The sequence below is a fragment of the Saccopteryx bilineata genome, chromosome 11 (genome assembly GCF_036850765.1).
Source record: "Saccopteryx bilineata isolate mSacBil1 chromosome 11, mSacBil1_pri_phased_curated, whole genome shotgun sequence".
NCBI classification, from domain to species: domain Eukaryota; kingdom Metazoa; phylum Chordata; class Mammalia; order Chiroptera; family Emballonuridae; genus Saccopteryx; species Saccopteryx bilineata.
Window position 1 is genome coordinate 33,494,522 of NC_089500.1, and position 22,637 is coordinate 33,517,158.

Here is a 22,637-nt window from a genome sequence, read left to right on the forward strand (position 1 = left end):
ACAATCAATCTCTCAACCAAAGAATGCCAAGCTTTTAAAAATGGCACTGATTGTGGCCCTGGCCAGGTAGCTCAGTGGATAGAGCGTTGGCCTGGCATGTGAACATCCTGGGTTTGATCCCTAGTCAGGGCACACATGAGAAGGGACCATCTGCTTCTCTCCCTCTTCCTCTCCCCCTTTTCTCGCTTTTCCCCTCTTGCAGCCAGTGGCTCGATTGGTTCAAGCGTTGGCCTGGCACTGAGGATTGTTTGGTTGGTCTGAGCATTGGCCTCAAGTGCTGAGGATAACGTGGTTCATTCGAGCATCGGCCCCAGATTGGGATTACTGGGTGGAGCCCAGTCGGGGGACATGTGGGAGTCTGTTTTTCTATCTCCCTTCCTCTCACGTGTAAAAAAAAAAATGGCACTGACTGCCTAAGCCCAAAGACATGAAGAAACTCAGTTTGCTTTTTAAAGTTCAGAAGCATGACTGAGGAAAGGTTAAGTGTGGTAAAGTTCTGGCTTTTGTAAAGCTTTTCTATAATTTTAATAAGCATTTCTTTTTAATAGAGAAAGGATTTGTGTTGCTAATGAAGAAGTTTGAGAGCTTATGATTTATATCCTAAAATACTTTCTATAGTGAAGTCTGGCATATGGTATTTTTGACCTGTGACCCAAGTTTATCTTCTGATTTCATTAAATAATTTTCTGTTGCTCATACGTATTTCACACACTGATAAAAGTAGACACTTATTTGGGCCAGTTGTGGATCTGAGTCATGGCTTTGCCCTTTATATTAACCAATCAGGAATTGTCCAGAGAAATCAGGTATTAGGCTATTTCAGCAATGTTGTAACAGAATTTCTCAAGCTATGATCTACGCCATACTAGAATGATAAGTGTAAAGGGGAAAAGTGGAAGCAGTGGAAGGCCAGACCATTTTTAGGTCTTTCAGACCATATAGTAGCAACTCTTGAGCTCTACTGTTGTGGCACCATCTATAAGATCAACAATGACCATGGCATCATCCCACTCAAACTACTTACAGGTGAAGTGGACTCTGCTGCCAGTCTTGCTGCGTACCTGGCAATCAGCCTGTGTTCTTCATCAAGCCGGTTTGAACTCTCAAGCATACTATGGAGAACAGAGCAAGGAGACTCTTTAGGCAATGAGAAAGACTGATGTATTCATATTACCACTAGAGGTTTTGCTATTTCAATTTTTCGGTGCAAAAATACAAAAGTTGTATAAAACCCTATGAGGTTAATGATCTCAGACTTGGCTTCATAACATGAATCCACAACATGAATCTAGTATGTGGCCAGGAAGGTCATTAATAAATCCTGTCATCACTCAATTCAATTGTCTAAGAAAGCTTCAAAGAGGAGTGACTTTTTTGATCAACCTTCTTAGTAAAAGAATATTTTCTGGACGTCACGGAAATGGCACCGTGAGCAGCGCGTCCGACAGATCTCCCCTAAATCACAACAAATTTATCAACTAGAAACAGAAAAATTTATCCTCAGAGCATTCCGGAGTTCCACACAAACTGAAAGCGAAAGGACTGTTATCACTTGAATCTGAGAGATGAGTGTGTGGAGGAAGCTACCGCAGGGACCTTCATTCAAGCCGCGAGGGAGTGCGCCGGTGGTGAGTCAGCCCACACTCGGGAGCCGCGAGCAGCCGCGGGCGCGCGCCCGGTACGGTTGCAGAGCGAGCACCGCTAACGTTCCCAGCGGCCTGCGCACTGCGAGTGAGAGTCGCCAGCCACCGGTGCCCAGAGCACCCCATTCGCGCGCGTGCCCTGGGCATTCCACAAGCCCAGAGTGCCCTACTGGCCCGCACACCCAGGGTGCCCCATTATCCTGCGCCTGGTGCGTTCCAGCCGCCAGCGGCAGGGCAAGCAGGAGAGGCACCAGGGTGGTCTTCTACTTGGGAGATTCTCTCCGTGGGCGGGGCACCTCACCCAGCCATTCAAGCTAACAATCAAGCATTGGGGGAGGGGCGCGCGCAGGCAGCCTAAAATACCTTCGGGAGCACAGCTGCGACCCAATCACTGAAATTAGCTTAACCCATGAAATCTGCGCACCCTCGGTTCTAATTGATAAGATCTCTCTCAGTTCAGCGACCCAAGACAAGAGGTGTGATATTTTTTAGTGCCTCTCGCTAAAGGGGTGGGGGCAACTTCTGATTGATAGAGCCTCCATATTCAGGGATAAACGCTAACAAGAAGGACTTGGCAGATAATAAGATCTATACTACACTAGTTGCAAGCAGAGACTAGTGCCTCTTCTTCCCAGCCAAAACAGGCTACAAAGTGTGGAAAGCCTGGGTTGAGAGGTCCAACTGAATGCTAGGCGCTGAACAGTCACCTTGACAACAATTGACTCCCACCCCCGCCTGATTACACTGGAGGCCCTGACTGCCAGAGCCTTTCCCAAAGCCTTGCACTGAGTGGGGATAGAGTGGGGATTTCCCAGCTCTTTGAGCCTCTTACTCCCCAGGCAGAAGCAGTTGCAGCTTTATAGCTGGATCACCAGGCTGCTAATTCAGGAAGGGGGGACTAGGAGAGAGAATCCAGGAAAGCAAACTCTCTCATCGTTGGACCCTGCAAACACCAACAAACCTTGACTACCAGCAAGACTAAAGCCAATTATATGACATTGCCATAGAATCCCATCAACTGCAAATCCCTACCTAAGTGTGACACAGGGGCAGAGCCTGGGGTACAGAGTCACCGACCAGGAAGAGGGAGAGAAAAGAAAAAGGAAGAAGTTAACCTCTCAAAATCAAGAAAAATCCACAGACTTTACAACTTGTTCCACTAATTTTTTTTTGTTTGTTTGTTTCTTCTATCTTATTGCCTTTATTTCCTCCACCTTGGTCCTTCTATTCTCTGCCCATCTTATGCTTCCCTTTTCTTGAACTACACTACCCATAAGTGTTACATTTTATTTCTCTTCTTCATCCTCACCCTCCTTTAAGGTTATACTCCAAGACACTTAACTCTCACTCTCTCCTCTTTTGTTTTTTTTTGATTTGCTTTATTTTGTTTTTTTCTCTTCCTTTTTTATTTCTTCCTTCATTTTTCTCTTTTTCTTATTTTTTCCTTTCTATTCGTTTTTTCTTTTCTCGTTTTACTTTCCTCCCATTTAATCCTCAATCACGAACAAATTAGTTAATTTGGGACTCAAGGCTTTTTTTGGCTTTATTTTTCTTTTTTGCTTTTGTTTTTGTTTTTTTCTTGTTTGTTTATTTTTGTGGCATTTTGGGTCCTCCCAACCCAAGGTCTCCATTGTATTTAGTCTTCGCTCCACTTAATACAACAGATTTTTACTTATTATTTTTATTTTTTTTCTTCTTTATTATTCTTTTTTTGGTCCTTTTTTCTGGTTCCCTCTTATCCCTCTCATTATATCTCTTAGTTGACCATCACTTACAAGCAAATCATCTTATGCTTGTCTAAAATTTTCTTCCTTTTTTTTTTTTTTTTTTTTTTTTTTGCATTTAGTAGGTCCCTACTCCCTTTTTTTGCCCCTTGAACTCTTCACCCCAAATCAGGCCCTCCATTATAGGCACGATATTTCCCTGAGGAGGGGAAAGGAGGGAAAGAGAAGAAAGAAAAAAAGGGGGAAATAATAAATTATTACTGTGTTTTTTTGCGGGGTGTTTTACCTTCTTTTTTTTTTTTATTTTTATTTTTATTTTTTTTTACTTTTTACTCTTTATTAATTCTAATTAGTGCTATCAACAAGACCACCCTCAGATGCCAATAAGAAAGAGGAAATCGAATATTATGGATACAAAAGAAAGAGAGGTAACACAAATAGATGTGGAAAAATCTATGGAGAAAAGACTTAACATATTGGAAGCCTTGGAGCTAAATGACAGAGAATTTAAAATAGAAATCTTAAAAATACTCAGAGATATACAAGAAAACACAGAAAGGCAATATAGGGAGATCAGAAAACAACTCAATGAACACAAAGAATATATTACCAAGGAAATTGAAACTATAAAAACAAATCAAACAGAAATGAAAAACTCAATTCACGAGCTGAAAAACGAGGTAACAAGCTTAGCTAACAGAACAGCCCAGATTGAGGATAGGATTAGTGAAATAGAAGACAAACAACTTGAGGCACAACAGAGAGAAGAAGAAAGAGACTCAAAAATAATAAAAAACGAGAAAGCCCTACAGGAATTGTCTGACTCCATCAGAAAGAATAACATAAGAATAATAGGTATATCAGAGGGAGAAGAGAAAGAAAATGGAATGGAGAATATACTCAAACAAATAATAGACGAGAACTTCCCAAGCCTGTGGAAGGAACTAAAGCCTCAAATTCAAGAAGCAAACAGAACACCAAGTTTTCTTAACCCCAACAAACCCACTCCAAGGCACATCATAATGAAGATGACACAAACCAATGACAAAGAAAAAATTCTCAAGGCAGCCAGGGAAAAGAAGAGTACAACATATAAAGGAAGGCCTATTAGATTATCATCAGATTTCTCAGCAGAAACTCTACAAGCTAGAAGAGAGTGGACCCCAATATTTAAAGCCCTGAAAGAGAGGAACTTTCAGCCAAGAATACTATACCCATCAAAGCTATCCTTCAAGTATGAAGGAGATATAAAAACATTCACAAATACAGAAAAGATGAGAGAATTTATCAACAGAAAGCCCCCACTCCAGGAAATACTAAAGGGGGTTTTCCAACCAGATTCAAAGAACAAAAGAAAACAACACCACAAGTAACAGCTCCACCAAGAACACAATAAAACCAAACTTAAACTGTGACAACAAAGGAAAAAAAGGGGGGAGAGGATGGAGATTAACAGTAGCAAAGGATGATGAAGTGCAGAAATACTTATAAGATAGGGTACTACAATGAATATGGTAGGTACCCTTTTCATTACTTAATGGCAACCACCCTTAAAAAAACCACCACAAAAACACTTGACTTAAAAAAGGTAGCAACAGAGGAAAGAAGTATGGAACACAAACAAACAAAAACAAATGATAGAAAAACAAAAGAGAAGAATCAAACTAGATACAAAACGAACAGAAAGCAATTTATAAAATGGCAGTAGGGAACCCACAAGTGTCAATAATTACACTAAATGTAAATGGATTAAACTTACCAATAAAAAGACACAGAGTAGCAGAATGGATTAAAAAAGAAAATCCAACTATATGCTGCCTACAAGAAACACATCTAAGCAACAAGGATAAAAACAAATTCAAAGTGAAAGGCTGGAAAACAATACTCCAAGTAAGCAACACCCAAAAAAAAGCAGGCGTAGCAATACTCATATCTAATAATGCTGACTACAAGACAGAAAAAGTACTCAGAGACAAAAATGGTCATTTCATAATGATTAAGGGGAAGTTGAATCAAGAAGACATAACAATCCTTAATATATATGCACCAAACCAAGGAGCACCAAAATATATAAGACAGCTACTTATTGACCTTAAAACAAAAACTGACAAAAATACAATCATACTTGGAGACCTCAATACACCGCTGACGGCTCTAGATCGGTCATCCAAACAGAGAATCAATAAAGATATAGTGGCCTTAAACGAAATACTAGAACACCTGGATATGATAGACATCTACAGGACACTTCATCCCAAAGCGACAGAGTATACATTTTTCTCTAGTGTACATGGAACATTCTCAAGAATTGACCATATGTTGGGCCACAAAGACAATATCAGCAAATTTAGAAAAATTGAAATTGTACCAAGCATATTTTCTGATCATAAAGCCTTGAAACTAGAATTCAACTGCAAAAAAGAGGGGGAAAAACCCACAAAAATGTGGAAACTAAACAACATACTTCTAAAAAATGAATGGGTCAAAGAAGAAATAAGCGCAGAGATCAAAAGATATATACAGACAAATGAAAATGAAAATACGACATATCAGAATCTCTGGGATGCAGCAAAAGCAGTAATAAGAGGAAAGTTCATATCACTTCAGGCCTATATGAACAAACAAGAGAGAGCCGAAGTAAACCACTTAACTTCACACCTTAAGGAACTAGAAAAAGAAGAACAAAGACAACCCAAAACCAGCCGAAGAAAGGAGATAATAAAAATCAGAGCAGAAATAAATGAAATAGAGAACAGAAAAACTATAGAAAAAATCAATAAAACAAGGAGTTGGTTCTTTGAAAAGATCAACAAAATTGACAAACCCTTGGCAAGACTCACCAAGGAAAAAAGACACAGGACTCAAATAAATAAAATCCAAAATGAAAGAGGAGAGATCACCACAGACATCATAGATATACAAAGAATTATTGTAGAATACTATGAAAAATTATATGCCACCAAATACAACAATCTAGAAGAAATGGATAAATTCCTAGAACAATACAACCTTCCTAGACTGAGTCATGAAGAAGCAGAAAGCCTAAACAGACCAATCAGCAGGGAGGAAATAGAAAAAACTATTAAAAACCTCCCCCAAAATAAAAGTCCAGGCCCAGACAGTTATACTAGTGAATTCTATCAAACATTCAAAGAAGACTTGGTTCCTATTCTACTCAAAGTCTTCCAAAAAATTGAAGAAGCAGCAATACTTCCAAACACATTTTATGAGGCCAACATAACCCTCATACCAAAACCTGGCAAGGATGGCACAAAGAAAGAAAACTACAGACCAATATCTCTAATGAATACAGATGCTAAAATACTAAACAAAATACTGGCAAACTGAATACAACAACATATTAAAAAAATAATACATCATGATCAAGTGGGATTCATCCCAGAATCTCAAGGATGGTTCAACATACGCAAAACGGTTAACGTAATACACCATATCAACAAAACAAAGAACAAAAACCACATGATCTTATCAATAGATGCAGAAAAGGCTTTTGATAAAATACAACACAATTTTATGTTTAAGACTCTCAACAAAATGGGTATAGAAGGAAAATATCTCAACATGATAAAGGCCATATATGATAAACCATCAGCCAACATCATATTAAATGGCATAAAACTGAGGACTTTCTACCTTAAATCAGGAACAAGACAGGGTTGTTCACTCTCTCCACTCTTATTTAACGTGGTGCTAGAAGTTCTGGCCAGAGCAATCAGACAAGACAAAGAAATAAAAGGCATCCATATCGGAAAAGAAGAAGTAAAGCTATCACTTTTTGCTGATGATATGATCCTATACATCGAAAACCCGAAGGACTCCACAAAAAGATTATTAGAAACAATAAACCAATACAGTAAGGTCGCAGGATACAAAATTAACATACAAAAGTCCATAGCCTTTCTATATGCCAACAATGAAATATTAGAAAACGAACTCAAAAAAATAATCCCCTTCACGATTGCAACAAAAAAAATAAAATACCTAGGAATAAACATAACAAAGAATGTAAAGGACCTATATAATGAAAATTACAAAGCATTGTTAAGGGAAATCGAAAAAGATACAATGAGATGGAAAAATATTCCTTGTTCTTGGATAGGAAGAATAAATATAATCAAAATGGCCATATTACCCAAAGCAATATATAAATTTAATGCAATTCCCATCAAAATCCCTATGAGATTTTTTAAAGAAATGGAACAAAAAATCATCAGATTTATATGGAACTATAAAAAACCCCGAATAGCCAAAACAATCCTAAGGAAAAAGAATGAAGCTGGGGGCATTACAATTCCTGACTTTAAACTATATTATAGGGCCACGATAATCAAAACAGCATGGTATTGGCAGAAAAATAGACACTCAGACCAATGGAACAGAATAGAAAGCCCAGAAATAAAACCACATATATACGGTCAAATAATCTTTGATAAAGGGGCCAACAACACACAATGGAGAAAAGAAAGCCTCTTCAACAAATGGTGTTGGGAAAACTGGAAAGCCACATGCAAAAGAATGAAACTCGACTATAGCCTGTCCCCGTGTACTAAAATTAATTCAAAATGGATCAAAGACCTAAATATAAGACCTGAAACAATAAAGTACATCGAAGAAGACATAGGTACTAAAATCATGGACCTGGGTTTTAAAGAACATTTTATGAACTTGACTCCAATGGCAAGAGAAGTGAAGGCAAAGATAAATGAATGGGACTGCATCAGAATAAAAAGTTTTTACTCAGCAAGAGAAACTGATAACAAAATAAACAGAAAGCCAACTAAATGGGAAATGATATTTACAAACAACAGCTCAGATAAGGGCCTAATATCCAAAATTTACAAAGAACTCATAAAACTCAACAACAAACAAACAAGCAATCCAATAAAAAAATGGGAAGAGGACATGAACAGACACTTCTCCCAGGAAGAGATACAAATGGCCAACAGATATATGAAAAGATGCTCAGCTTCATTAGTTATTAGAGAAATGCAAATCAAAACTACAATGAGATACCACCTCACTCCTGTTAGATTAGCTATTATCAACAAGACGGGTAATAGCAAATGTTGGAGAGGCTGTGGAGAAAAAGGAACCCTCATTCACTGTTGGTGGGACTGTAAAGTAGTACAACCATTATGGAGGAAAGTATGGTGGTTCCTCAAAAAACTGCAAATAGAACTACCTTATGACCCAGCAATCCCTCTACTGGGTATATACCCCAAAACCTCAGAAACATTGATACGTGAAGACACATGTAGCCCCATGTTCATTGCAGCACTGTTCACAGTGGCCAAGACATGGAAACAACCAAAAAGCCCTTCAATAGAAGACTGGATAAAGAAGATGTGGCACATATACACTATGGAATACTACTGAGCCATAAGAAATGATGACATCAGATCATTTACAGCAAAATGGTGGGATCTTGATAACATTATAAGGAGTGAAATAAGTAAATCAGAAAAAAACAAGAACTACATGATTCCATACATTGGTGGAACATAAAAAATGAGACTAAGAGACATGGACAAGAGTGTGGTGGTTACCAGGGGTGGGGGGAGGGAGGACATGGGAGGGAGGGAGGGAGAGAGTTAGGGGGAGGGGGAGGGGCACAGAGAACTAGATAGAGGGTGGCGGAGTACAATCTGACTTTGGGCGAGGGGTACGCAACATAATTTAATGACAAAATAACCTAGACATGTTTTCTTTGAATATATGTACCCTGATTTATTAATGTCATCCCATTACCATTAATAAAAATTTATTTAAAAAAAAGAATATTTTCTCTTTAATTTTATTGCTGTTAACATTTTTATTTCCTTATTATACAAGTAATACATGTTCAAAATAGACATGTTAGAAAATATAAAAGCTATAACCCCAACAACTGTGGCCAGCCTGTAGTGATCCCTCCCCATCTCCTAGTCTTCACATTTGTGTATAATTCCCTCCTTTTAGTATGGCTGGACTTACAGACATGCTTCTAATGAATACAATATGGTGCAAGTAATGGGCTGTTACTTTCAAGGTTAGTTTATAAAAAGACCATGGTTTCCATCTTGGGAATATTTTCTCTCTCTTGAGCTCTTTTGGATCGCTTGCTCTGTGGGAAGCTAACTGCCATATCATATGGTAGCCTGTGGAAAGGCCCATGTGATGAGGAACTGGAGCCAGCCAGCACCTTGTGAATGAATCCACATAGGCAGAGCCTTTAGATGAGATCACAGCCCCAGCCAACAGCTTGATAGCAAACTCATGAAAGTCCTCTTCAGCCACAGGCACATAGCTATGCCAAAACTGGATTCCTGACCCACGGTAAGATAATAAATGCTTATTGTTTTAAGTTGCTAAGTTTTTGTGTAATTTGTTATGTGGCAATAGATAACTAATATAATTCTCATCAATAATTTTACTACCTAAGTAACTTGCTATATTATATTTATTTCTAGAAAAGTGGAATTATACTAGTGGCTTCTAATGACACTAATGGGAATTGTTTAGTGCCTCTTATATATTTATAGAAATTGTTTGTACTAGAATAAAGGATGAATTGAGTCCCTAAAAAGTAATGCAAGTAGAAGCAAATAAATAAAAATAACTACTAAAGTAAATATCAACTCTCCCCTATTTCAGAAGGCCCTTCACTAAAGACTAAGTTCTGTGCCATTAAAAAATATTCTATGCAACATACCAGTAACACTAATCTTGTTAACAGGCTAGTTGGTCATACCTTGATTTATCAGTTATTCTGGTAAGATATCAGAATCAAGGTTAGAAACTAGTTCCTCTTATCTCCATATTTATTTACATTCTTCTCCATTGGTTCTTATACTTAAGTCTGTTCCGTAAAGACCAAAATAAATACTAATGATTATGCATTAAAAATGACACACTTTGCCTGACCAGACGGTGGTGCAGTGGATAGAGCATTGGACCAGGACATGGAGGACCCAGGTTCGAAACCCAGGGTCACCGGCTTGAGTGTGGGCTCATCTGGTTTGAGCAAGGCTCACCAGCTTGAGCCCAAAGTTGCTGGCCCAAGCAATAGATAACTTGGTCTGCTGTGGCCCCTGGTCAAGGCACAAACAAGAAAGCAATCAATGAACAACTAAAATGCTGCAACAAAGAATTGATGCCTCTCATCTCTCTCCCTTCCTGCCAGTCTGTCTCTATCTGTTCCTCTCTCTGTCTCTGTCACAAAATAAAAAAAATGACACACTTCAAAATGACACACTTCTATGCCAATAGTAAGGCTGTAAGAATTATAATTCTATAATAAATAATCTGTACACTGTATTGTGTGCTCACCACCCCAAGTCAGGTCTCCTTCCATCACCTCGTATCCCCCAGTGACCCTCTTCTACCTGCTTCATCTCCCTACACTGAATATTCTGATTCCAGAATTTCTTATTGTTAGTTCAAAAATTCAGTATGTTTTACAATTTGCTTTTATCTAAGACATTCACTCTGAAAAAATATATTAGCAGTGAGGATAGGTCAGTATTTTGCTTCAAGAGTTATCTGGCATCCATTGTAAAGTCTTAGATCCATATAAAATAACATACTTATGTCATTTATATGTATATTTACATATAAAATAAACATAAAACATATTCTTTTAACCTTTGTTTTAAAGTGAGATGAGAGAAAATCATTATGCGTTTCCAGTGATATATATATTAGTATGTCACTCCCAAATAGCTCTTTCCTAGCTGGCTAAATCCATTAATGTAAAATTTTTTCTCATCATTTTGGAACACATTTTTGTTTCTATTATCTCTGTTCTAGCCTGTACTCTTCACATATATAAAATATATCTGCTCTTGTTTTGAATATTTCCATACTAGATTTAGCCCCTTTCTCGGGGCTTGACGACTACCTAGGATATTTCTCCATTTACCAAGTCACTTCTCCATACTCAGAAAAAGAGTCTTCCCTTTTTCTTTGCCCAAATAAAAGAATGCATGTTAAAAGCATCAAACTAATATGATGCCTAGAACACACATAATGCTAGTTAATATGACATCATTATTTTGCCTCTTCAGTAACCTGTTTAGATTCAGCCATGATTCATGTCTCCTTCAAAATGTCATCTACCATCCAACAGTGATCTACAGCAAGGCTTCTTCCACTTTAGTGTGTCCACATATCACTTAGGGATGCCGTGAGAAGGCAGCTTCTGATTCTGTAGTGGTGGGGGCAGTAGGTCAGGCTGGTGGGGCCTGAGAGGACACCTTGAGTGGCAAAGGTCTAGAAAATCTTGAAAATAAAATAGAAAATCTAAATACATGAAATGAACCACTATATTGTGATTCATTTATAACTTTATAAAACAGACCATTTTTCATGAGAGTTTAACTGATATCCATATAGTATGTGTGATATTTTATAAACACTCCCTATGACAGAAAATTTTAGGATTTCAGGCTGATATATATGTATAGTATCAATCCTTGTGGATTGAGGCTTTTAATTATCATACAAAGGCCTGCAGTAAGAGAATAATTTTAATAGTGAAAGTAATAAGTTCTGGAAAATGGAGGCTTTAAAGCAGGCGTCTTTTAAGACATTATCTGCACTCTGTAGAGGTTTAAAATAATAACTGAATTTCTTGTTGCAGCTTTAATAAGAAAGAGGATGTAACACTGTCTTTGCTTTAAACATAAAACTACTCACAAAGAAATTTGGACATGTTTATCATTTCTGGCTGGTGTATTAGTGATTATAAGCTTAACTGAATACTGTGTAGACGACAGGGCCCATTGCTCCAAGCCCAGGACAATGATTTGTTTGACTGTCTGAAACTGACTTTGTCAAAAATATTTGTGAGTGTTTTGACAAATAAAAAATTTTAAAAACCTTGATAAGAAACCTCATGATAAAAGTATCTATTACCATGAATGACCAGCAAGTATAAATAATATGAAGGTTACATATAAAAAAGCCTCCTGGAAATGTTAGACATGAAGTCATGGGATTCTTCCTAGTAAGCTATAATTCATACTTCCATGGTTTTCCTCCCCCTAGCACTGACGGAATGAGGGTTGGAGTGATCTATTATCCCTTTGTGCACACAAACGATTTATGAGCCCACATGTGCCATTTCAGTATGTTCAAATTATACAAGGGTGAATGAGGCATTTCTCTGATAAGTTCCATTATTTCAGGACTTCAATTACAAATAGTTAAAAATGAATGGCCAATAATCCCTAAATCATTAAAGAAATACTGATCCCAACACTCTCTCCATCCCTGGCTATTCATTTCAAGACTTCATACTCAGTAATATTGCTACAAGACTATGATGAATTAAAAGGTGGCTGCTGTGTAGACTGAATTTTGAGTGGGAAGATCTATTATTTTGAAAGCTCTCTAGTTTCTACCTTAAATACATGGCAAGTGGTTGCTGCTAGTAATTTGAAAATGGCATTCTAGGAAACTCAAGTGGCTCCAACTAACCTATGGCTAAATTGTGATTTAGCCAAGATCTCTAGGAACTCAGGGTTTATTCACATGTTGTTGTTTTTTTGTTTGTTTGTTTATTTGCTTGTTTGTGTCTCTGCAGACCTGTTCTGACTTCCAGGGTGGAAAAGTCAACCAAATAATGTTATCCAAAGGCCACCAGAAATACTTGTATGCTTTACTGTAATATTTTTCCATTTGTCTAAATGGTGATGGAAATTTTATCACCAGAGATTAATTTTTAAGGTCATTAGGCCTCAGGTACGACTCTCCTATTAAAATGCAAATAGCTAATAGGAGTATTACTGCCGGAGAAGGCATTATTAGTTAACACTAAATGAAGGATTACTTTATGAGGTTATATCCTATGTTTTTCAGTTGGTTGAGAGCAAAATGCTATGGGATAGAGCCCTGCTCTGGCTCTTAGGAGGCAGAGAACAGAGGAGTCAGGGTGGAAAAAAATGAAGTGATATTGGGGTCCAAGATGTCATTTTAAGGGACTGAAGATTGGAGAGGGAAATGAAGGAACTCTCAAAGCATCTACTGTTGACTGGTTTGAGAGGAAAAGACAGTAAATTATGAAAGGGTGACTTCATGGATAATAACAAAAAATCAGCATAATGATGGCTTCTCTGTAGGGATGCCATCAAACTCCTTTATTGAGACCTTGTCATTAAAATCCACTATGTTATAATCATCTACAAGGCCTTGTATTCCATCTTCTACAAACTCTCAAGTTCCTCCACTTCCTTCAATCCAATGGTCAGCGATGTGCTTCAGCTCATTGTAATTTTGGCCTGAATCAGTGTAAAGTCTTATTTTAGACTTATTCTTCCCTCCAATTCGTTTTCTATCTCATAGCCAGTGACCTTTTAAAACAGTATATAGATGAGGTGTTGTAGACTTGTGCACCTGAAACCTGTATAATCTTGTTAACCAGTGTCTTCCCAATAAATTCAATAAGAAGGAAAAAGAATAAAAATAAAATTGGCTATAACATTCCTATGCATAAAATCCTTCAATGGGTTCTTATTTTTGAACTTCCAAAATAAGAGGTATAAGGTCCCACATAACTTAGCTTTGTCTTTTACCCTGGTTACTTTAGTAGCCTTACCAAACTTACTGTAGTCCCCCATGTATAAGACACACCTTTTTTCAAAACTTTTGTGATCTAAAAACTGGGTGCGTGTTATACAGTGGTTGTAGATTTTTTTACTTGCATTTCCCACTTTTTTGTACTTGTTTTTGCACTCATTGTTGAAGACAGTGATTTGTCATCAGACACAGATGAGGACAAGCTAATGGATTGAAGTTTTAACTGTGATGAGGAGTTGTATGAATTTTATGATGAATAAAATTTGAGTTCAATAACTTTATGTAATACATTTTTTTTTCAAAATTCGGGCCCCCAAATTAAGGTGCATCTTATACATGGGAGCGTCTTATACATGGGGAAATATGGTAAGTTTCTCAGAGGGGCCATATTCTCTCTGCCTTGAACAATATTTCTGCCTCCTCCATACATGTCCACCAGGCTAATTCCTCTTTATCCTGCTGTTGGCTTTAGTTGATGTTTCTTACCTTCACCACCAACCTCCAAATTAATGTTAATGGCTTCTCATATATCCCATAGCACTCTGCAATGCACTACCCTTATTATAGCTGCTATTCCTTTGCATTTTAATTGCCTTTGTACTCATCTTTATTCTTCACTAAACTAACTTCTTTGAGGGAAGAATGGTTCAATCTTTTCACCATTAGATCTTAATTGTTTAGCACAGTGCTTGAAACACAGCAAGAACTACCTAAGAATTAGTTGGACAAAAGAATGAATAAAGGTTAGCTCTCTTAGGCTGGTAATGTCATGGTCTTTGGTTCAGCTCTTCTGTCTTTCTGGGCTCTGTATGAACCCTCAATGCTTTGAGAAAATCAGAAGAAAACAGATCAAATATTGTACTTTAAAACTAGCCATGCCATCTAAAATCAAACGGTGAAATATTCACTTTGGACAGAGTTAAAAAATCATTATTCATTCTATGGTTTCATACAGATTCCTTATCTTCTCTGTATAGGTGCTGAAGTTCATAGAAATGTCATTATACTCATTCATATTTATCAACATCAGATCTTCCCCACCCCCAGCCAACCATGGCAAGTTCTCTTTCGGTTCACATTTTGTTGTTGTTGTTGTTTTAAAGACTAGGAAAGCAGATGGTGTCTGAAAGGGGTAAGATCCCATTAAAAATATTTATTCTTATAAGGGTTAAATAACTGATATTATTATAAAAGAGTGAGTGGGAGGTTGTGCTGGATCATTTCTGGATTCAAACCCCAGCCCTCTCACTTACTAGCTGTGTGACTCAGGGCAAGTCACTTAACCTCTTTGTGCCCACACAGTGATAATTTACATCATGGCTTCCCAGGAGGAACATGAGATAAAGTGTTTAGAGCAGTGCCAGGCCACATGGTAAGACTCAACGCGAGAATTTCTTTTACTCTTACCTCTAAGAAATAAGTAACAATGTCTTGGTATGACCATTCTGGCAACATAACTTCCTATAAATTAGTTTTTTGCTGAAGAAATGTGTGTGGTTACTATTCAGTAATCTAGGTTATACCAGAAAGAGAAAGACAGTTTAGTTGAATCAATGAAGGAGCTTACAGAAGCAATAGGTGGTCTTTATATCTCTGATTTCCTAAACAAAGGAAGCAGTGAGCTCAAGAGCGACAGCCTCCTCTTCTCTTGTAAGCAAAGCTGAATGAACACTGTCACAAATTGTTTTTGTCGATTAATTAGTTTATTTAGACAATTAAACTATCATGAATTTTTAATCAAAATGTCCTTTTTGTACAATTTATTGAACAACATATGAGACCGTGTCCTATTCTGAATTCTTTATTTTAGCACATTTGGAGAAAGTGTAGCTGAAGTTCATCCAGTCAACAATAGTTATGAACATATATGAGCTGTCAGTTTATTTCTACCATATTACAATGGACAGGTCTTACAAAATAGAATTTTACAATCTAACTTTTTAGATGCCTTCAGTCCTATTCAAAATTAAGGGAAGAACTAACATCGAGTTACTCCCATGTGCCAGTATTACACTAGCTAATTTAAGTCTATCACCTCATTAGATTGGTAGTGTCACTCATTTTCCATGGAAACTTATTAAAATGTATCAGAATCTATAACAGGTAAGGGAATGCATCTTAAAATCAGTTCATCATCTGATTATGCTGAGAAAACCTCCGTGGGAACAACACAGCCAATGCAGGTATGTGATATTCTTCACGTTTACATTCCTAGCATCCTAAGGAAATATCTTTCTCAGAAGTCGAGTAGTATACTTGAAGCTCCTAAACATTTTACTGAAGAAAGGAGTAATGTTAACAAGGAAATTAAAACTCATAAAATAGACACTGTCAGTTAGTGTAAATAATTTCTTTTTCTTTTAAAAGGTTGCAATAAACTTACATTTTTCAAAATCAACAACATTTAAGGAAAAGGGCCAATCAAAACATAGCCTGCACCTTAAACATATTAAAGGCATATGATTCAGTGAATTCAATATTAGACTGAATTGTGTCTCTCTGAAATTCATGTGTTTAAGTCCCAATTCTAGTACCTTAGAATGTGAATGTACACGGTGATGTGGCTTTTAAAGAGGTGACTAAAATTGAATGAGGTCATAAGGCTGGGGCTCTAATTCAATATGATTGGTGTCCTTATCAGAAGAGGAAGAGAACTAGTGATATATGCGTACAGAGAAAAAACCTGCAAGGACACAGGAGAAAAACAACCACCTGCAGGCCAAGGAGCAAGCCCTCAGGAGAAATCATCCATGCTGGCACCTTGGTCTTGGACTTCTACCTTCCAGAACTATGAGAAAATAAATTTCTGTTGTTCAAGCTACACAGTTTAAGTTACTCTGTTATAATAGCCTTAGCTAACTAATGCAAAATGAAAAAGACCAGAGAGCACAAAAAAAGTTTTTAATTCTTGCCCAATACCACTTTCAGTTTTTTTGTTTTGCCCCCATCACTTGCCTTTCTCTCATCAGTGAATAATTGCTAGTGCTTGTCTTTTTCTACATGTACCACCTTTATGCCAAGCTCAATACTTTCCTTTTTAATCTACTTCATGCTTTTACACTAAGTGGTTGATATAAGGGCTAATTTATAATAGGTGACATTTTAAATAGTAAAAATACTTATTTTACTAGTAAAAAAAGATATTCTGAGGACTCCTAGCAATTTTGTTTAGTGTGAGAGGAAACTGTATACCTATAGCACCATCAATACTCTACAATACCAGCAAATGTTTATTGGGACCTACTATGTGCCAGACACTGTGTAAGATGTCAAAGATATGGTGCTGAGCAAGTCAGAGAAGGTCTCTACTCCCTAAAGGGGAAGCTAGATAATAAACCAACCAACCAACGGTTGCAGTTATAGTAAGAATGAAATAAACAGTATGGCATAATAGAGACTAATATTGGAGACCCACCTGAGGAGGTGCCTCTAATCTGAGATTGGAAGCCAGAGTAAGAACCAGCAGTGCACATGTGTATGTGAAATAAGAGGGCAGGGGAAAAAAGGGTAAGAATGTTCTAGACATAGGAAAAAACTAGTATCATGATCTTGAGGCCGTTTTATACATTGTTTTTAGAAATTGATAAAAAAAATAATGTGACTAGGTATTATAATTGAATGGAAGAACCTCATGATAGCTGAGGCCGAGAGGTGGGTAGGCAAGGGCTAGATCACACACAGGCTTCTAGGCCATGATGAGGTGTCTGGGTTGTAAACTAAGTGCAAGAGGAATCTATAAAGGGTTTCAAGCAGGCAAGCCAATAAAAATTTAGACCTCATACAGGAATCCTAGAAAAAGGCATAAAATGCACAATTTGTTGTACTTGAGAAAAAACATATAAGCAGAACAAATATAAACCAGGTTATGTGAGGTCAGGGGTCTAAGTAACAGCAATTGATCATGACATCAAAGTATAGACTGTATCCTTTAATTGTACTCCTCTTGCCTTTACACAGGGGACCTTTTAGAGAGAAATATACCAGAAGCTTTTGAATGGTAAGTATCAATGATATAATTATGGTAAGAGAAGTGCTGGGCTGGTTTCCAATCCTTTGGTCTGCCTGCCACTGTCAGTCCTTATAAACCACTAGCAAGCCCAGGCACTTGATAAGCTTTAGGGAAGGGCAGAAAAGCCCTTACTGTATTGCATTTTGAGACCTTCCCCTATTGGAGAAAGTGCTTGAAAACACTAAGGCTTTTAAAACTTCACTGAAGTAGGAAGACAGGAGAAATTTTCCCTCAGGCTACAGTTTATTCATGTGGCTTCTCTGACATCAGAACCAACAACATAAATGTGTGTCTTTAATTTAGCAGCAGACTATTTATTACAAATGAGTCAGTTTCCTATTGTGTTAAGCAGTTAATATGGAGTAGGAGTAGAAAGCCCCCACATAGAATGAATCAGAAACATTTATGAATACTTATGAAAACAAACCTTTTAACCAAGAACAGCTTTAGGTTTCTATTTCTAGACCATCTCCATGAAAGATGCACAGACAGGGAGGACAAGGAATGATATGGGAAATAGGTGGGACCAGGTCTCAGAAGACCTGTGTGCAATCCTTTGCAAGCACATGACCTTGGATAAGTCACTTAATGTCGCAAAGCTTACATTTTCTTATCAGAGAAATGAAAATAATAACATCTAAACATATAGGGCTTTGACAAGCAAATTAAATAATGTGTGGGTAAGGGCTCTGTAATTTTTGAAGAACTTCTTAAATGTAAAATTTGTTCATATTCCGGCTGGAGTGATGAGATACAAGAGACTGAAGACAAAACTCTTGTCCCTGGGCCCTGGCCAGTTGGCTCAGTGGTAGAGCATTGGCCCGGCATGTGGAGTCCTGAGTTTGATTCCCAGTCAGGGCACACAGGAGGAGTGACCATCTGCTTCTCCACCAGTCCTCCTCTCTCTTTTCTCTCTTTCTCTCTTCTCCTCCTGCAGCCATGGCTTGACTAGTTCTAGTGCATCGGACCCAGGCTCTGAGGATGGCTCCATGGAACCTCTACCTCAGGCACTAAAAGTAGCTTGACTGTAAGCATGGCTCCACATGGGCAGAGCATTGGCCCCAGAGGGGGGTCACCAGGTAGATCCTGGTCGAGGCACATGCAGGAGTCATCTCTCTATATTTCTTCCTCTCACTTCGAAAAGAAGAAAAAAAAACCTCTTATCAAAACGAGAAATCACAATGCATAGAACCAAATATATAAATGTAACCTAATTAACAACCACCATTCCTATAACTAGGATGTGCTCAAAATATCTGTTAAACTACAATAGAGAAATATAATATAGGGGGATATGCTATTTCAGTAAATAGATGTATGGTGGATGCAGTGTGGAGGAGAGCCCAGAAAAGCTTTCTCGAGGGCATACATTTATGTAGGTTTTTTAAGAGGCAATGGAGCCTAGTGGTTATGAGCTTGGAATCAAGTGACTAATGATTAAAATCTCTGCTCCACTGTTTAGTAGTCATGTGACTGTGGGAGGGTCATGTAACTCTCATAATTGATACCTTTACTTATTTATAAAAGGGGGTTGATAGCATGTATTCTAAAGGCTTACTTTAAGGACTAGGGGAAATTATGTAAATACTTATATAATAAAATCATGTAATTATTAATTATGTAAATAATTATGTAGCATTATGTTGCTTGTGTATTATTATGTAATTTATATAATATTACATAAATAAAGCTTTGAACATAGTACTTAGCATGAGGCAAGTGCTTTAAAAATGGTAGCTCTCATGATTATTACCATTATATATCTCACCATAGTTGAATGACGGTAAAGATTATAGCTATAATGATGATAAAGGAGGTGAGAGATCACCACATTACTTATATAACCATGGCTGGTGTGGGGGAATTGTTTGGATCTAATTAAACAGAGAGGAAAGCGAAGGAAAAATAAGAAATTTGAAAGATAAGTTGAAATTTTTTAAGGACAGAAAAAGTTATAAGAAATACAGAGGGCAGCAGCCATTAAAACGGAGTCTGATTCATTGATCAGACTTAAATTCTGCTTTGTTTTCAAAAGACAAATCACACCTAGCTTTCATCAAGTAGATGTAAGGTGTCTCTGCTGAGACAGTTTTATGGTCTTAAGTGACCATCAAGTCAATGTGTTTAATCACTTGAGTAGAGAAGAGGTCTGGTAGTAACAAAGTCTGAGATTTTCTCCTCAGAGATTTCTTTGTTACAACCTTAATTAAGACAAGGTCAAAGAAAAGTGATGGAAATAACCAGAGTATGCTTAGAATTATGGGGGAGAAGACACAGTGTGAGATCACATCATTGCCTTCAGACATGATTAACCCTATATCGACTGTATTCTTGTTTAAAGATTACTCATACAATTTCTTTTTTGTAATTCAGTATTTTTAGTTTTATTGTTTCAGCCACCACATAATATTGTGGAACCAAACTCATTGAGAATATGATTAAAGCAATCACTCTTTCCACCTGTAGTTCTGAGAGGCTGAAATGTGAGAAAGAAAAGGAACTGTTTGATCTACAAGCTTAGAAAAACGTGAACAAAGAGATGGGCTTATCAGGAGAGCTCATTTTTATTTCCTGAAAGAGTAGAATATAATATAAAATCAAACAAGTATGCTGGTTGTATTTTTAAAAGATATATAAATTAAGATAAATATGTGATTATTAAATAAATGTTCATCAATGAATCACCTAAAATCATCTCATGAACTAATTATGCAAAAATTAATTCTGAGGCATCAGAAGCAGGAATGGAAAAGAACTTTGGAAACAGTCAAGGGAGGAACATTCTACAAAGAAGTGGCTAACAATACCAAGTGGTGAGGCAGATGAGCACCAAGTGTTTGAGGCATGCTTTCTGTGACACAGTACTGGTAAGGGGGACCAGCTATTGTAAAGGCAGTTTAACCCATTGGTTTGCTTAATAATAACAGAAAAACAAACAAACCCACTGGTTTGCTAAACATGTTTGTAAAACAGTTGTCTAAACTAGCCTGAAATATGTGATATTTATATAGTCTGTCCATTTATTTTCATTCAAATTGTAAATGTACACTTAGTATTAAAACAAAATAACCAATAGGAGGGATCTCCTATGTCACAATTAAAATAGAAAGAAAAAAACTTTATGAATGCCTTTATCCCAATACCTAGGACTACCTGAATCCACACATTTAACACATCTGAAAGTAAGCTTTGCATATTCTGGGGCCTGAAAGCAGGCTACCCAGAAACATTTATAAGTGAAAGTTGAAAGGCAATCAATGTTAAGAAAATGATTTCCAGAGTATGATTTTATCCCACAACTTTTTCTCTTTTTCACTTCTATCTTACATGAAAGGGCATTGTTCTCCAAACCAGCAGAGACATACATGTCCTTGGAATAAACAAATTCTCCCATCACTATTGTGCAGTAATTTGACCTGGCACTTATAACATAGAACCGACTGTAGGACCCACAGCCCGGCATCCACCTGAATGCTAATATTAATACTTAGCATGGCACCCACATACACGAGTTATCCCTTTAGCTAAGATAGAAACATAGATATGAATTCTATGGCACATGAATGGGGAGAATATCCAATCTAATGTTACAAAAGACATTTTAATTGAGTCAGTTAAAATGTGCTTTAATTTTTTTAATTTTTTTTTCTTTTTCTGAAGTTGGAAGCGGGGAGGCAGTCAGACAGACTCCCGCATGCGCCCCACCGGGATCCACCTGGCCGGCCCACCAGGGGGCGATGCTCTGCCCATCTTGGGGCATCGCTCTGCCGCAACCAGAGCCATTCTAGCGCCTGAGGAAGAGGCCACAGAGCCATCCTCAGCACCTGGGCAAACCCTGCTCCATCAGAGCCTTAGCTGTGGGAGGGGAAGAGAGAGACAGAGAAGAAGGAGAGGGGGAAGGGTGGAGAAGCAGATGGGCGCCTCTCCTGTGTGCCCCGGCCGGAAATCAAACCCGGGACTCCCGCACCCCAGACCAAACTCTACCACTGAGCCAACTGGCCAGGGCCAAAACGTGCTTTAGTAACACATCTGGCATCCAGTGACTTTGCCCCTTGCTGAGACTGCTTGTCAAGAGAAGAGACTGCTCCCCTCTCTACGGATAGCCAAGCAGCCAAACCTGCACTAACCATGATGGGTTGTTCCGGAGCATGTTGACATACAACCCGATGAGAACATGTTCATCAGCCAGCCTGTCTGCCACATTCAGGCTGTACTGTATCCTGAAACAGGGCAGGAGGAAAGAAAGGGTTAAGAGAGGTGAACAGCAGTAAGCAGAGCAGGCAGGAGTGCATTTGGCGTAAAAAAGGCATTCAGAAAACCACGCAAGTGAAGGAAAAGTAAGTGCTGTTTTAAGAAAAACACAAGCAAAATCCAAGCAATGAAATTCACAATTGCATTTCACTAATTTTAAAAATAAAGACTTCCATTTAGATAAAGTAACATCAGAAAACAGACGTGCATTCTTCAAACCGCTAAGGCCAAGAAATTCAACTCTACAGTAAACACATTGCAAGCAAACAGTAAGTAGTCTTTTTGGAAAATCAAATCTGAAGCTTAGTCATTAAAAAAAAGAAAGAAAGAAAAGGAAATCAGGGAAAGTGAATAACAACACAGATGTTTCTACTCAAAATAACTACTTGGTGCTGTTAATGGAGTTATAATGGAACTGCTTTTACGGTATCG

General features: G+C 37.7%; 1 protein-coding gene across 14 annotated transcripts in view; it reads right to left on the bottom strand.

The window, feature by feature from the left end:
* DTNA (dystrobrevin alpha) overlaps positions 1-22,637 on the bottom strand; it is a 395,762-nt gene that overhangs the window by 42,370 nt on the left and 330,755 nt on the right. For 7 of the 14 annotated variants that reach the window (XM_066246831.1, XM_066246833.1, XM_066246830.1 and 4 more), the window contains 2 exons: positions 22,082-22,174; positions 1,025-1,112 (listed from right to left, as the gene is read on the bottom strand). In XM_066246831.1, the coding sequence (XP_066102928.1) occupies positions 1,025-1,112; positions 22,082-22,174 (181 nt within the window). The remainder of the gene's footprint in view (positions 1-1,024; positions 1,113-22,081; positions 22,175-22,637) is intronic. The other 7 variants (XM_066246840.1, XM_066246839.1, XM_066246834.1 and 4 more) reach the window with 1 other exon arrangement.